The 17129-nt window shown below is 45.5% G+C and overlaps 1 protein-coding gene across 1 annotated transcript; it reads left to right on the top strand.

Moving 5' to 3' along the window:
* The first annotated feature begins 2957 nt into the window (after positions 1 to 2957).
* Positions 2958 to 9469, top strand: znf296 (zinc finger protein 296). The gene is made up of 2 exons (XM_017424693.3): positions 2958 to 3371; positions 7272 to 9469. The coding sequence occupies exons 1-2, from the start codon at positions 2990 to 2992 to the stop codon at positions 9008 to 9010; spliced, it is 2121 nt and encodes a 706-aa protein (XP_017280182.2). The 5' UTR covers positions 2958 to 2989; the 3' UTR covers positions 9011 to 9469.
* The last annotated feature ends 7660 nt before the right edge of the window (positions 9470 to 17129 follow it).

Here is a 17129-nt window from a genome sequence, read left to right on the forward strand (position 1 = left end):
CGGCTCTAGTTTTGTTTTTATTTTTCATTTACGCGCGTGTTCTGGGTACGTGTTGGCACCGGTCATCACAGGTCATTAACAGACACCTGGCAGGCAGGTTTCCTCTTGGTTAAGAAGGACATTTTTTGTTGTTTTTCTCATAAAGTGGAGTTTAATCTGCGCGCAGGTTTCCAGTCAAGTGTTTGAAGAAGGGCTCATAATGTCCGCGTTGTTTGTCCTCATATTGTTGCCGCAGCAGTTCCCGTAGAGGAAGGACCGGTTTATTGGCTCTCTTTGCTCAGAGGCTACAGGTCCGAACACGATTATTAATATTTCCAGGCTGGAGACGCGTCAACTTTTTTTTTTTTTTTTTTTTTGTTTTCTGTTCTGGTTAAAAACAAAAACAAACAAAAAAAACAAAAACAGCTTCAGTCTCTTGCACTCAACCGACCTGAACTCTGAGCTGCGTCATGTTTAGGTTTGTTTGTTTGTTTATTTTTTTTAATGATCAGCCAATTAAATAATCCCTTAATCTCAGGTAAAAGTTTGGCTCCCGTTAATTTGGTTGTTTTCGAATTAGAGATGCGCAGAAAAAAAACGGGGGGGCAACTCAGAAAGGAAATGAGGACAGGCGGTTGAACAGAATCAGTTTTTTTTTTAAACAGTTCTCTGCTGGAGACCAGTGGTGCGTGTCTGGTGTGACCACAGGCCCTGACTCAACCCTGTGTGTGTGTGTGTGTGCGCGTGCGTGCGTGCGCGCAACCGCGCCTTGCAAGTCTGCACAAACAGCGCGGGCCCGAAACAGGAAAGGTGACATTTTTGAGTAACAACTGGTGAGATCCGACTTCAGACTGTACTGTCTGTACCTGTCCTGTATGATAGCCTGGGCAGGTGGATCAAGGTGTGCCCGTGACCATGTTGAGCAATACACTTTCTGACCTCCCCCTCCCCTCTTCCTCCCTCCCCTGTTCCTCCTCCTCCTCCTCCTACCTGCTCTGGGTTCACTCAGAAACATTCAGAGGTTTGCTTTGCATCCTCACAAGCCGTGGCTGCATTTAAATCAACAAACCACATGAGATCTGTCAGCCTGGAAATGTTGAATCAGATGAGCTGAACCCCCCGCCGCCCCAGAAAAGACAAGGCCCTGCTCTTATCTCAAACACCTCCACTCACTTTTTTTTTCTTTCTCTCTTTTATTGCAATCTACTTCCTGTTGAGAAACTCCCTGCTGCTCATGGCTGGTAAGGCAACATTTTCTCTCCAAGTGAAAGGTGAACGCCTGAGTGGAGATCTGACGCCTCTTTAATTCAGTCATTTCTCGACCCGGATGCTGTCACGCTGACAGGTTTGTGCCGAGCCGGACCGTTGGGCTCCCCTGACTGCTGCACCCACCCTCCCCTCCGCCCGTCAACCAGAGAGCGAGCAGATCTGTAAACCGGTTAAAGGAAGTGGTCAGTGTTGGCTGAGCGGATCGGCCTTGTTCAGCTCATAAGTGAAACTAGCACTTTCAATCAGCAGCCCTCCCTCCACCCCTTTTTTTTGTTTGTTTTTTCCATTGAAGTCAACAGGACTTGGTGTTCAGTTTGTACGAAGGTTCAGTGAGACCCAGCTGGGGGGCTTTCTTCCTCATGTTGGAGAAACAACTGCAGGTTTGACAATCCGATGGCTGATCTGTGTGTCTGCAAGTAAAAACAAACACTGCCTCAGAGGAACATCCCAATAATAATAATAATAATAATAATAATAATAATAACTTCTTTCTTATTGACTTTTAAAAAAGCAGAGGATGCCAACTGTCAAAACATCTGATTCAAACAGAAGTTTTTATGATTTTTTTACCCTTAAAACCATCCAGGACTGTGGCTGAAGATGATCTTTCTAATTGTTTTTGACATTTTATGAGCTGCAGAGCTCAAAGAAACCCTTTTCAAATATAAATTTACTGGAGACGCACCAATTATATTTTGTTGAAGACCGATTCCAATTTCAGATTTTTACTTTTTATTATTATTTTTGTGAAGCTTCGACCTGCTGTTTCCATTTTCTCGGCAATGACAATTAACATTTTTTTTCCCCCTTATTTTTATAATTGTAAATATGATTTATTTTCGTAATACAAAAAAAACTAGTATTTTTACCTGAACAGGACCAGGTTACAGAACCTCCTCTGTCACCTCTTGGATGGAGCTATTTATACAAATAAAACCAACAGTAAAATAATTGATTTTCTCTGGTATAAAGCAGACTTTTGCTCTAAAATGATCACTTTGAATACCTTTAGAATATGTCTCCAGTTTAACGTTTTAAACCCCTCACAGAAAACACACCTGCAGCTGCAGCGGTGTGTTCACAGACCAGAAAAAAATGGGATAATTGAGTGTCAGACCAGCTGAGCTGATGGAGCTTTTGACAAATTAGTGGTGCATCATATTTACGTTGGTTTACTTTAAGAAAACAAGGTTAAACTCGAAATTAAATGTGCTAAACTTTGCTTTATTTCCTATTATTATTTTGTTTTTGATGCTTCGGGACACTTCAGGTGTTCTTTTATTTTTGCTCGCCGCTGTAATGTGACGATGGTGAGAGTCACTCACCTGTTAGCCAAATATCTCCCGAACCACCGGACGGATTTTAACAAAACTTTCAGGAAATAACCGTTCGATGTACATCTACGACCCATTACCATTTGGAACCATTCCAGTTTAAGATGGCCGTCACAGCCAACTGACCTCAGGGAACACAAAAATGGCTGCGACTCAGTCGGTTTTACAGACATGGAGCTGAAATCTGGTGTGGTAGTAGCTGAGAGTCATTCGCAGCACTCACTTTAAGGGCTACTCACTGCATGAGATCTTCTGTTAGCAAAATATCTCATGAATCACTGGACGGATTTTAATGAAACTTTCAGGAAGTAATCGTTGGACGTACGTCTACAACTCAAGATGGCTGCCTCTGATTGAGATTAACTTGAACTGTTTTTTCCCCTTCTTGTCCAACAGATGCTCCTGAGATGAAGGATGGCACCGGCTCATCAGGTGACCACCCTCCTCCTCCTCCTCCTCCTCCTCGTCCTCCTCCTCCTCCTCCTCCTCCTCAGGTTCGAGCCCCTGACGAAGGTCGGGACCTGCTGACCTGCGGTCAGTGCAGCCAGGCCTTCCCGCTCGCCCACATCCTGGCGTTCATCCAGCACAAGCAGGGCGGCTGTGGCTCGCGGAGCGGCGCGGCCAACCCCAGCGCCGCTCCTCCCTCACCCGCCAGCCGAGCCAGGCGCCAGCAGGTCACCGGTGCCGAACCGGGACCTGGGTTCATCGAGCTGCGGAGAGGCGGAGCCAGGGACCGGGTCTGGGGGGAGGAGCCCGGCGTGAGTGTGAAGGCGGAGCCCGGCAAATCAGGTGAGGGCACGACAAGGTGGCAGGTTGCTAATGAGTGACTCTGCTTTTTTTTTTTTTTAATGCGTGTGTTGTTTTGTTTAGTTTAGTTTTATTTTTTTCATCCACCTTCATCTTAATTTACCAGCCGCTCCTCCTCCCTCTCGAGTCCAGCTCATTAACTAGCCGTTGCCATTAGCAGAGCCGCGTGAGTTAGTGACGCTCGGGCTAATTGCGTGGAAAGGATAGGCGTCAGGAACATTCGGAGGGCACCGGAGGTCCCCGAGGGCCCCGAGCAGAGCACCTGAGCTCCCTCTCATCTCCCTGGCTGTCAGTCTCTGAGGTGGAGTGGCCAGGTAAACATGTTTCTTCCTGCCTGTCATCCTCGGCGACCTGGACAGCAGAAACTCAAGCTGCTGCCTCCAAACTCGCCGGGGCTTCCTGTCGGGCCGCCGGTCTGCGACGTGAAACGCTCACAGGCTTGGATTTCTTTCAGCTCTCCTGGCCGTCGTGACACCGCAGCGCAGGACGTTGCATCATGTCTCTCCTCAGTTGTCCCTCAGTTCTGCCCCGAGCCGAGCCACCTGGGCTCCCGGGAATCTCCCCCCTGCCTTGCCTTCATCTTTCCTTCCCCCCTTCAATTTCCCACTTGTTTTCATGCGATCTTGTTTGTCTGACTGACACTAAGCACCGGTAGTCCTAAAGGTCTTTTTATTTTCTTCACGCTTTTCCAGTTTTGCTCTAGAGAAGATGAGACTCTGGGTGTCGCAACGCCAAATAAAATGTCATGCTGACACACATCAGAAATCCCTGAGTTCTCATTAAAATTCTGTTTGAAGAATTTCGTGTCGCCGGATAAAACCGTGCATGAGACGGAGAGGTAATTTGTTTTTTTTTTGTTTTTTTATTTTGTGCAAAGGTCAGACACGAATGGTTCTGTAGAGTGAAAGTCCGTTCTGCAGGTAGGACCGGACGCTTCGCACGTTTCCGTCAAGAAAACACGCGCCTGTAGTTCCTTCCTTTGTCGTAACGCTCGCGGGACGCACCGTTTGTCCAAAACTTCACTTTTCTTTCTAACTTCTCTGCCGCTCACGTGCGCTCGGAGAGGGCGAGCAGTTTAGCAAGCCGCTGCCCACAGTGTTATACAGCACTAATAATGCAGAAGTCGGATGAACTCTTTTATTCCCGAACGTTTTGTTTATTTGAGCTTGTTGTCGGTTCAGAAAGGGTTGTCCTTCTGTTCTGACTCGAGAGGTGAGCTGTTTTAGATGCTGGAAAATGACTGAAAGTGAAAGAGCAGTTATACCACAGCACACCAGCCCTCTGTCTGTTTTCTGCATTAAAAAAAAAGAAGCGTTGAGGATGGAGGAGAAAGGGGGGGATGGATTACTGAAGATCCGCGTGCATCTGTCTCATTCCTCTTTATTTATTCTCCTTGTTTGTTTTTTTTTTTCTCTCTCCTCCTCATCTCCGACCGCCTTTCCCATTTCTTCCCCCGCATCTTCAGCACACTTTGCCCTCTTTCAATTTTTCTCCCCCCCCACTCCTCCTCCTCCCCTTCTTCTTCCTCCTCCTCTTCTTCCTCTCTTCTCTCCTCCCTCCGCCTCCCAGGGGAGAAGAGATTCTGCCTGCTGCTCGTTAGCGCTCCCAGCCAATCTGCATTTTTAATTAGTAGTTATTGCTTCTGCTTAATATTCAAGTGCTACCCTGGGCCAAATGGGAATCCTTACAAAAAAAAAAGAGGAGTGAGTGGAGGAAAGAGAAACCGGCTGGGTATTGTGTTTCTCTCCAGGACCCCGAGACAAAAGCCCCTCTCCTCCTCCTCCTCCTCATCGTCACCCTTAGGGAAAGATTTGGTGGTTTTTGGGGGGGGAAGAGGCGAGTCGGGTTGGAGGATGGGTCTGGAGTACAATTCGAAGGGTGACATATTTCTGTGGTGTCTCGGCCCTCCCTCGCGCCGCATTACAATCTTTTTATCTCACTTTAGTTTTATCTCCTGAGCCCTGACCTACCTATCGCTCTTCATCTCCCCCCCCCCCTCCTGCTCTTCACCCTGTTTTTTTTTTGTTTTTTTTTTAACCAAAAACATCTTAACTTCTCCTGGGTTTCTCCTCAGGCTAGGTTAAAGGACACGAACACCACAGCTCCTCTCATCTCCAGACGGAGGGAGGGCGAAAAAAAAAAAAAGGAGAAAGAAACAGTTGCTCTCTTTTTCATCTTCCCTCCCCTCCCTCCTTCACTCCCCCACTTATTCCAATAAAATACAGAAGGATTTGACTTGAGGAAACATGAAAGAGGCTTATACCAGAGTCGGCTTTGAACCTCTCCAAAAAAAAAAAAAGTGTATAAAACACTTTTCCCTTCATTTTGGGGATCTTCTCTCCAGTTTTGATTTATGCAGAAAGGCCTCATTTGTCAAGCAGGCTGAGTCAGAGCCTGATTTACATAAAGCGTTCGTTTTCTGCGTTCTGCTAATTAGCAATTTGCAGCTTAATTGGAGAGTGGCGCTCGGTTAGGAGACAAAGCTATCCACGTATAAAAATATCTCCAGATGTACTTTGTGACACGGCTGTTGGCCTTTTTCTAGCTTTTTCTTTTCCTTCCTGTTTTGTTGTTGTTGTTGATGCCGTTCTTCACACCTTTTTGACTTGTTTCTGTCCTCGTTCGGGACGTCCTCCATCACCCGGCCCTCCATCGTTCGCTCTTTCAGAAACGTTTCCACTCCACCTACAGGACCCGATCGGTCCAATCTTTCATTGCGTGAAAAAAAAAGGCCAAAACAAAAGAGTTTTATATAAACAGAGGGTCACATGCTGCTGGTTTGTAAACATGTTTGACTTTAGTGACAAAACTGCAGATAATTATTTGTCAGTTCTTTAGTTTCACTTTGCCCTCCTGAGTCTGTTGTTGTTGTTTTTAAGTCTTCACCTTGTTGGAGACAAACTATTTGCAGGCATCACAAATTTTATTATTTTTTTCCCCTTTATGGTGTTAATATTAGATCAGCATTTAAAGAAACCGCTGACTTAAACTTTAAAGAAACCTTTATCCTCCTGGTCTGAAATGTTAAGCCAATATGAACGTTTTCTAAAACTGTATTTCTTTCTGAACAACTCTGATTGTTCAAAAAGTCTGAGAAAAGTAACGAGAAAATTGCTTTCTAGGTTGTTTTAGTTCATGAATTGATTTGTTCTCTCCAAGTCTTTAGAACAAGATTATATTTTAGGTAAATATTCAGTGAGGTACGATCGAATTGTCGTCTGAATACAAACACAACAGTGCAGATGAGCCTCTTCAGGGAAACGATGTGACGCTGAGTGTTAAATATTAAAACACATCCAAGCTACATCCAAGTTGTAGCAGAAGAAACTGAAAAGTAAAAACTGGAAACTGAAAATGGTATTTAAGTTCAAAAATCTTTAAAAAATAAAAAAGATTGTATTTGTTTAGTTGGTAGAAGTGTACAAGAAAACTAAAGTTCAAGGGTTTTCTCATTTCATTGGTAAAAAAAATAGCGTTAACATCATGGTAGGCTCCTAATGAAATGAGGTTTTAAAAGACTAAAACTGAACTAATAGGTGATGTTATTGTGGCCGTTTTGGTTGGTAGCTAAAGTTACCAACTTGTTGGAGACTACAGTGAATGATAAATAGTATTTTAAGAATCGTTTTTTCAATTAACTTAAACTAAAAAGGAAACAAAATTAGGACAAAATGATTAAAAAACACAAATACAAAAAACTGAATGTGCAACAAATTTACTGTCACTTTTATCATTTCACTGTGTGGCTTAAAGCTTCATAATGTTTTTAGGTTGACATTATTGTCTGATTTAGTCCCAGATACAGCTTCAGATGTTTCACGTTGTTTTATTGTTTTACCGTCGTTCACTGAATCGGTATCTTTGTCTTGTCTCTGTCTGCAGCCTCAGACGAGCCCTCGTTTTTTACCTGCCTGCAGTGCGAAGGTGTGTTTTCATCTGCGTGGACGCTCCTACAACACGCGCAGCACGCACACTCCTTCAGCATCTACCAGGAGGACGAAGACTCGGACATGGGAGGAAGAGGAGCGGGGAGAGTGGGTCCTGCGGCAGCCGTTCTGGACCCGCGCCACCTGAGCCAAGCTCTTTCCTCTGCCTTTCAGCGGCGCTCCCGTCAGACGCACCCCGCCTCCTCCTCCTCCTCCTCCTCTGCCGGTAACCAGCAGGGAATGAACTTCTCGGTGCGGCTCAGAGAGCTCGCCGAGGGGAATAACACCAATGGCAGCTCCCTCGTGGGTCTTGTGTTGTCGCCGTCCTCATCTCCGCCGGCAGCTTCTACCTTTCCTCAGGCCGGTTCCCTCCAGGCGGACTTCCACTGCGAGATTTGTGATCAGACCTTCCCCTCCCTGCGCGCCCTGTCCGCCCACCGCCGGACTCACTCGTGCGACAGGCCCTACCACTGCGGCGTGTGTGGGCAGGCCTTCGCTCAGAGCGGTCAGCTGGCCCGTCACATAAGGAGCCACCACCGGGACGCTGCCAGCGGAGGGAGTGGATGCGAGTCGATGGAGACGGTCGCGATGGAGGAGGACGCTGGGAGGCAGAGGGCGAGAGGGAGGTTTCAGCCAGCGGGAATGATGGGAAAGGGAATTCAAGGGTCCTCTGAGCTGGACCTGACCCTCCCCAAGCACCCCTCCTTAGCGTCGGGGCTAATGCTGCTGAGCTCCCAGCTCAGACCGTCAGACAGGGAGCTGCTCAGGCTCTACCAGAACCACAGAGCTGGGGCAGAGGGAGGTGAGGAGGAAGCAGAGGTTCAAGGGGAGCCCCAGCCCTCCTCGCCTTGCGCCAGTCCTTCTGAAGGCTCGTTGGAGAGCGGAGAGACGGGAGGGAGCGGCGAAAGCGGCATCGCGAGTGGCAACTGCACTCCCAAACGTCCAGAGATGAGCGAGCGTGCGAGAGGAGTCGGAGAGTGGGAGAGTGAGAGGGGAGAGCTCATCGAGAGGGAGAAGGACTGGACTTCATCTAAAGTCAGCGAGGTTGTGCAGGAGTGGCAGAGGGACTACGAGCGGAGGAGTGCAGCAGGAGGAGGTGCCAACTCCGGCGCCAACAGTAACGCAGCTCCCGGCTCGACCGGGAAGAAGAAGAAGGATGAGGCCTGCGAGTTCTGCGGCAAACAGTTCAGGAACAGCAGCAACCTGACCGTGCACCGCCGCAGCCACACGGGCGAGCGGCCGTACCGCTGCGGGCTCTGCAACTACGCCTGCGCTCAGAGCTCCAAGCTGACGCGCCACATGAAGACCCACGGCACCCAGGGAGCAAAGACTTCCTTCCTGTGCCAGCTGTGCGCCGTCCCCTTCACGGTCTACGCCACCCTGGAGAAACATCTGAAGAAAGTTCACGGCCTGAGCCACGCCAGCGTGGGTGCGTCCGCACAGGCCAGCGCCGCGGACACTTTAGCTGCCTTGAGGGCCGAAGAAGAAACGGTGGTGGTGAAAATAGAGGAGGACGAGGCCAGCTTGGATCGGACGGACGTGGAGAGCAAAGCACAGAGCGGCGTGGGGAGAAGCATGGAGGTGGAAGAGGGGCAAAGCTACGCAGAGTATCTGGAGGGCAGTCCAGCTGTAGCTGCAGATCTCCCACATGAAAACGATGCAGAGGGGAGCTTAGCTTTGACGTCTGCTCTCTGAGAGAGAAAAGAGTAGCACTTAATTAGATTTAACTGCTCCATGCGATGAAAGTAGAAGTTTAAAGAAGAAGCTGGCCGCGCAGCCCTGCCAGCACCGAGGCACGCCGCAGCCTGCAGTTGTTCACGATCGTATGCAAAGCTGCTGGTTGAAGCTAAGTGCCTACAGTTCTTTCAGACCACAGAGAAAAACAAGGCCGTGACATTCAGCAGGGAGATTACCATAGCTCATGAACAGGAAGTGCGCCGCCACAGTCCACAACAACACAGGAAACTGATCACCATGTTGCAGCGCAGGATGCAAAAACGACTTGTGATTTATGTCTCTGGTGACCTGCTGGACAGATGCAAACGGAGCGTTGCTGTCAAACAATACACAGGAAAAAAAAAAATTGTTGACTTAAAAAAAAAAAAAAAAAAGCTTAGCAATAGAGCAATGTTAATATATTCGGCTCCAACAAATGGAGAGAGGTCATATCGTGCTACCTAGCTGTTTTCTTTTGAGAATACCTTTTAAAGACTTCTGAACAGGCGCAGGGCTGAACTGAATCCAAACACTGTCTGCCTGTAGTTTGTCACACTCCTCCCTTTTTTTAGAGGCGCTCGGTTGTCACAACACTTGTCACTTAATGTTTACAAGGCTCACGGGGCCGAGCAAGGTTGTGCTCCTGACTCTGTGGCTGTAAACATAATTAACTTTCTGCTCTTTTTTTTGTTTTGTTTGTTTTTTCAAAATTTATAGATATGAACGTTGAGACTTTAAAATCTGATCTGCTGATGTTTTGTATAATTTGTTTCTATGCATAAAAACCAGCAATTTTACCTACACGTGAAACGGGTGTGTACTATTTCTATCTCCTCCCCTCTTTTTGTTTGTTTGTTTGTTTACATTTGTTAAAGCGGACTGCGTGAAACTTCTGCATGTTTTGGAGCCGTTTGTGTGTTTTTTTCTTCTTGCCTGTCTTTGAATCCCTCCTAATTCATGGACGCTGCACGTTGGCGGTGAAACAGATTTTGTCTTCGATGAACTATCGGGGTCGGCCGTTACGCTCAGAGGCCGCCGACCCGCCGCTTGCTTTGGGTGAGCGTGTTGCGTGAAAGTTCTGGTGTGTTTGTTGATGCAAATCATGTAAAAAAAATTAAAAAAAAATCCCTGACACTTCTCCTTCAGCCCCTTTTCTCATCTCTTCTTTCATTTCTCTCCTCCATGTTGGTCATGAATCATCACGTGTGGCTGACTGGGATTTAAACACACGTTAAACTTTAATACAATCTGCTCATTTTAAGAGTAATCGTCCCCTTTTTTTTTTTTTTTTTTTGGCATCATTACTGTGAAAACTTTCAGATCTTTGTTGGATTCAGGTCAATGCAAAGTTTTTGTCTTTTTTTAAAAGTGGCTAATGAATGGATGCAGTTAAAACTGTTCAGGGATGACATTTTTTGTAGATAGTTTCTTGCCGTTGCTGTCCTCGTTGGTGATAATATCTGCCTGCTTCTGTTACATGTCGTTCACGTTTTCCTTTTTATGCTGAAAACTGAAGCTGTGCCGCTTTACTGTCTGTAAATTATCATTTTGTTATGAATCTTTTCACATGAAACCTCAATAAAAATAAAAATAAATTGAGGTAAACTATTATGCGTCGTCGTGTCTTTTCCACTCGCCGTTCTTTTTGTTTTGATGTTTCTTTTCTGTGAATATTTTATCGATTCGGGACCTTCGACGAGGCTTTTGCAGCTATTTTTAAGTGTCTTTTCTCACCGAACTGTTGTCTCAGTCAGTGTGGGTTGTTCCTCTGAGGACCACAGTCGGCGCTGACTTTTTAATTTTTAATGCGTGTGTGTTTGGATAAGGGACCCTCAGTCCTTGTTTACATCCTTCTGATGTCGCTGGCTTCATCTCAGAGCGCTGTGATACAATGAGAGGGTATGTGCGTCACGTTTGTGGATATGTTTAACTCCGTGTAAGCCACTTTGCAGACGTAAACTCGGCGATGGGACAGCGGTGGCCAGGCCTTCCCAGGATACAGGATTGGAGGGTACGCCCGAGTTTGTTTTATTGTTTGTGGTCATGTGAACAAGGTGGGTGGGGAGCACCAAGGGGGCTGAGATAATTGCTGACTCCGTTTTAAGGGCATAAAAACCTCTACACCAGCATCTCTGGCCTTAACCCCGCCTCTTCTAATGAAAATGAAGTTCTATGATCCTGCTAGCTCATTAACAGCAGGTCTTTTAATGAGCTTTCAACAGGGCGGGGGGTTGGGCAGACGAAGAGGAGGGTTATTGCACCAGATGCACGCACGCCCACTCCCACCAATTACCACTGTACGACTGAGAAGGAGGAAGTGAGTCGGAGAAAACCCCTCGGACCCAGACGAGTCCGTTTGTCCTTCACAGAGACAAGGGAAAGAACCCAACAACGGTGCAGGTAACGTCCCCCGTCTCTTCTGCTGAACTCTGCTGCTTGTTGGGCGCCATTTGGCGCTCGCACCAACCCAATTATGTAAGCTGATACAGAGCAGAACGCGGCACACCAACCCCTGCAGCAAGTGGATATCTTTTTGTTTTTTCCCCCCCCTTTCGTGCCCTTTGTCTGCATGTAGTCCACACCTACCTGAGCTGCTCTCAGACCTGCACAGGTCAGTGTAGGCCTCCGAACCGGCCAATCGCAGCGCGGTGGGTTCATCACAGCAGCCAATAGGTGCCGGAGTGTTTCCTGACCGGTGACTGCCTCTGGGAGGTAGCAACGTGGACTTTGACATCTATTAGCTGTGTCCCAGCCCCAACAGGGGAGTTTGTCAGTCACATAATGTTCTCACACATTAACGAGAACGCGAACAAACGTAGGAATGAGACCTCTTGGGTTCTTGTGGCACAGTTGTTCCATGTCTGTGAGATGAATCTGTCCTTTGAACTCTTTGGTTTGTGACTCAAAAGACAAAGCAGTGAGAACACATTCATGCTTTAGTTAAAGCCTCGGGGCCCCGAGCCTGAGAAATTTATTAGTTTGTTTGTTTTGGCCAAGACTCAAAAGCATTAATTGTTTTATGAATCATACGAGGAGAACAACGTTTCATACTCATGCTGCCTTTAAAACATTAGACATTATACAAACACCACTTTATCTTAATGGGAAAACACCCGTCTAAACATCAGTTTGGTTGATTTGCATTTAAATTTTGAACTCCTTGCAACTCCGATTTATTAAATTGAGTCTTATTTTTTGTATCATCCAACTTTGTTTCACTGTTGAGACCTAATCTGGTCTTAAAAAAGGATAGCTTGAATCTTTTGAAACGGGTTACTGTGGAATAAACAATATCTTAACTGTTGCAGATAACGCCCGTTTAGAGAAACATAGTTAGGTCTGACAGGACCAGGACCGTCTTCAAAAGATTTCACAGCTGTTCATGTCAACACTATTTCATAATCACTATCAGTTTCATATTTCACTGCCATTTTTTGCGGAAATATCATGACGTACCTGCTGGAGGTGCCCCAGGCTGCACAGGAAGTGCTACAGCTAACAACGCCGATGATGTGAATAACATTTTAAAGCCACTCTTTGTCCAAGAACTCCAAACATGGTTAAAAAAATTCAAAAAAAGGAAATCTGTCGTGAAAATAAAGGCCTCTTTAGGTCTCAGAAACCTCCTTAAATTTGTGTTGCTCAAACTCAAAATTGCGAGAAAATCTGTGAATTTTTTGTTGCATCTCACCGAACTCTGAGTCTTCGAGGCCAGCGAGCCGTGCAGCCGTGTTTTTAAAACCTGCAGCACATCTCCGTGTGCGCGGCTCGTAAAAATCTGTATTCTTGGCCACGCCACATTATTTTGTTGTCCACCTCCTCCTCATACTTCTTTGTCTCGGCTTGTTTTGTACCCGTCTTGGCAGCCGCCCCCACATTTATGGTTCAATCTGCAGGACTGCAGTTTTGAAATGAAGACAGACGGATTTGGACCAGTCTTTTAGTAATTTATGTATCGCCAGCGTGATTTGTGGACCTGGACTTTTGCCTCGGGTGTTTTCTGTCAGAGGAGAGCTCCTGTGCAGGTGTTAAAACACTCTGTGGCTACTTCGAGGGAAAATTTATCGCACAAACCTTTTTAACGTGTTGAAAACTCAAACCACAGGACCGAGCGCCTCTTCGACTCACGAGGGGAAGTTAAGAACGAACGCAAACGTCATGCCGTTCGCCCACAGTGAGACACAGCCTTTGGGTGAGTTGTTGATGATGATGATGATCCATCTATTGCATTTTTGTTTTTTTAATTGTTCTACTTTTGCAAAACACTTTGTGGCTACCCTTTTAAAAGTGTGCTTCCTTTTAATTAGTTAACTTTAAAGATCTACACAGTGATGGTGGAGGTTCTAGGACGGTCTCCAGTCTGCCTGATTTATTTGAACGCTGTGTTTTGTGTTGCAATCGTCCACAGCGTTCAGGAAAGGCAATTCATTTTAGGTTTTAGTCGGGCTTGAAATTGATCTGGATACAAGAGAAAGACATTTTAGTTTGTCAGAAGTGGAACCTAGAGGTTAAGATGACGATTCAAATCACCTTTAAGCCTGATTCAGTCGACCACATCTTGTTTTTTTTATTATTTGTAAACCCCTAATAAGATCCAGTCCGGTTCCCTTCGTCTGTTTCGAGTTTCAGCCTGATTGTTGACTGAACCACAATCAGTATGAGAAGTCATAGAGCTCCTCTCTGGCAGCGAGGCACAACCAGAAACACAGATTAAATTTAAGATGATTAGCTCTGAAAATTCAACAACAAAGGGACTGTATGTTTGCTTTGCCATGGGGCAGGCCTGTGGCGACGAGAAGCTCTCACTTATGTATGAGGGGATTGTGCTTTATCATGTAAAAAGCCAATTAACTGTGAGTTTTTAATTACATTTCTCGTGGCGTTCTGTGGCCTCCGATCGTCTCTGCAGACGATGCCCTGTTTTTCTTCCTCCTCCTTGGAGAAGATCGAGGAGGAGGAGGAGGAGGCAGAAGCTCGGGAGGAAATCGTCGGCAGGGTCGATGGAGGTGGGAATGACAAGGGAGAAGTAAGCGGTCGGGCAAACCGCAACTCTGCTCTTTATCCTCGCGCAGTTCCCACATTTCCCACCTCCTCTCAGCCGTCCCTCCTCCCCGCAGTGACCACAAAGTGAAACCTGAACCGTGGAATTACACCTGTTTTCACCTCTGACGGCGAGGAGGTGAGGGGGTCTCCGGCAGCAATCCGCCTCGTCACGCCTTCATAATGTCAGCGAGGGAAGGAAAAAAAAAAAAAAAAAAACTCAACAAGGATGATCTCTGAGGTCACTTTAGTTTGTTCTGGCTGTTGACACCAGAGGCCGGCTGCTCTGAACAGAGAAAACATATTTAAAATACTAACATGAAGTGCTCAAATATGAATCTAGGTTTTAAAAAAAATAGTTAAAAACAGACAGACAGGACAAGAAAACACTCAGATAATCAACATCTTTCCACCAAACATGAACAGATTTAAACTAGTTCTTCTGTTAGAGACTAAATCTACAAAGATTAAATGGTTCTCAGTCATTTTTAACCCCTGTAATAACACATTATGATGTGATATACACTCACTTATGATGCTATACAACGTTAGAATAAATACAAATATAACACAATTCCTTCTGTGATAAAATCTGCAACACAAAACAAGAAGGATAAAGTAAATAAGCTGCATTTATGTGATGCTTTTGTTGCCCTTTTTACTTTACAACCTACGTTCATGCAACACATGAGAGATCGGGGGAAACTGTGAAGTTCAGCCTGTGGAGGGGGGAAACGGGAATCAAACCACCAACCTTTGGCATAACGTTAAAGGACAACATACTCTAAATGACACAATATGAGGGATGAAAATATAGTTTTCAGTGTGATCAAGCTCGATATGTGGAAAAATGACCATTAACAGTTTGGAAACTGATACAGAACCTGAAACAGGACGTCTTTATTACGTCGCAGCGCACACAATCAATCTGGGGACATAACAGAAAACACTTAGATGCAGGCGAGTGAAAGTGAAATAACAAAAAGAGGAAGCAGATCAGTTCACAATGAATACTTCAGCATATGTGATCACTGCTTAATGGTTATTCTCACCAGTGCCGTGGAACAATGCTGCAGCTACAGAATTATCTGCAAATGAATATGAGAACTGCACAACTAAACCAGCCGGAGCGAGAGCAAATTAAAGTTAAATAACTAAACTTAAAGGGGAAATAAAATAAAATAGAAAAATAATGAGCTTTCATGTTTTTCTTTTAGTTAAATGCTATCATAAAACACTCCAGTGGTTAATTTCTCTGATTTATAACGTTAATGACTTGTTCTTAGAGTTTTTGTGGGGGGGGGGGATTGTGTGGGCGGAGTCACCTGCTCTGTTGGTGTTGTAGAAGGAGGCGGGGCCAGCTGAGGCAGGCCGCTGTAGGTCGCTGAGGAGGATACTGTCAGTGTTTATCAGGGGAAATGGAAGCAGAAGAAGGAGTTTGGAGTGATGCTGTCGGGAACTGGAGCGCCACATTTCACCAGATAACCCCCCCGACCTTTACAGTGACGTCACACCGTCTGCGAGGAGTTTCTCATCTGGACAGCGAGAGGTGGCCGGTGTCGGTCGGACAGGTGATGGTTGATCCAATGAAGGTTTGTATTTCAGATTCTCCTTTTCAAAACGTTCACTCCACAGTCAGTCACCAGACTTTGGGCTGTAATTTCCACCAGGAGCTAAACTAACCACATCCATCCAGCTGAAGAATGACTCAGCTGGATGGAGTTTTTGGTCAGTTTACACAATTAATTGCGACAAATTGAACCATTTCACCCCCACATTATCTGTATTTACCATTTACTGTCTTGGGCTCTCGATACGTCACACACAGGGGTGGGCATTCCTGGCCCTTGAGGGCCACTATCCTGCATGTTTTCCTTGTTTCTCTGCTTCAACACACCTGATTCAGAGGTTAAATCACCTCTTCATCTTCTGCAGAAGACTGTTAATCACCCATTGATTCAGATCAGGTGTGTTGGAGCAGAGAAACAGGGAAAACATGCAGGATGGTGGCCCTTGAGGACCAAATGCCAAAGAGGCCCTGGTAATTTTTTTTTATCTTTGATTATTAATTTTAAATGAGTGTAAATTTTATTTTTTAATGAGAGACTCTGAAAACAAGCACCTCTTATGACTTTTTTTTTGATTTATGTTGGCTTCAAAACACTTTTTATTTCCCTCTTTGAGCAACACATTTAAACTGGCAAAACCGCACAACGAAACTAAACCATCACTGCTGCGCCCAGCTACAACTTAAAAACCTTTATGGTGCTGAAAATGGGCTTTAATGTTTAAAAATGTTTGAAATAAAAAAAATATTGTGAAACTCAGAGATATTAAAGTTGTTGCTTACACAATACATAATGATAAACTTTAAAAATTATGTAATAGCGTCAAATAACTTAATAAAACTTTGCATCTATCTCTGATATGATGTAAAAAATTGATTTATTAAAGAAAAATAAGTATTATAACATGGTGTAACTTATAAAAAATGTATTCCTCTGCACTGAAGCTGATTTTTAAACTAAATATAACTTAAAAATCCACAAAAACAAACAACCTAAAGAGGAGGTAATCAAACATCTGCCGCCTCAAACACTTCCTGATGAGCTGAGCCTCAGACGCCTGTTTATCCCACCCTGATCCTGAACCCGGTGACCTTCCTCGTGAACGTGAGGCATTCATCTGCTCAGGTGATCACACACACACACACCTCCAGACAAATCCAAACACATGTTCGGGTCAGTCGGTTCTATTCTCCAACCTGCCCAGTCCATGAGGGGCCTGTCTATAAATGCAGGAAAACTGGATTTTGACGATACACAACACTTCCCTACACACACACACACACACACACACTGGGGTCAGAGGTGTTGCCTTGATAGTGAGTTAGTAGTTTCAGGATGTAGAGTTCAGACCTGTGACAGGTGAGAGGCCCGAGGGCAGGTGAACTCCATCACCTAACCGCCTTCACCCGGCTCGCTCACTTTCAGCACCGTTTCTTCTTCTTCTCCTCCAACTGAATTCTGCAGCTCTTCATCGATCAGCGACTTTGAAG

This window comes from Kryptolebias marmoratus, linkage group LG2, assembly GCF_001649575.2.
Source record: "Kryptolebias marmoratus isolate JLee-2015 linkage group LG2, ASM164957v2, whole genome shotgun sequence".
NCBI classification, from domain to species: domain Eukaryota; kingdom Metazoa; phylum Chordata; class Actinopteri; order Cyprinodontiformes; family Rivulidae; genus Kryptolebias; species Kryptolebias marmoratus.

Coding starts and splice junctions, on each gene's coding strand:
- znf296 (XM_017424693.3), top strand. CDS start 2,990: ATGAAGGATGGCACCGGCTCATCAGGTGACCACCCTCCTCCTCCTCCT. Junction 3,372..7,271: donor GGCGGAGCCCGGCAAATCAG/GTGAGGGCACGA, acceptor CTCTGTCTGCAG/CCTCAGACGAGCCCTCGTTT.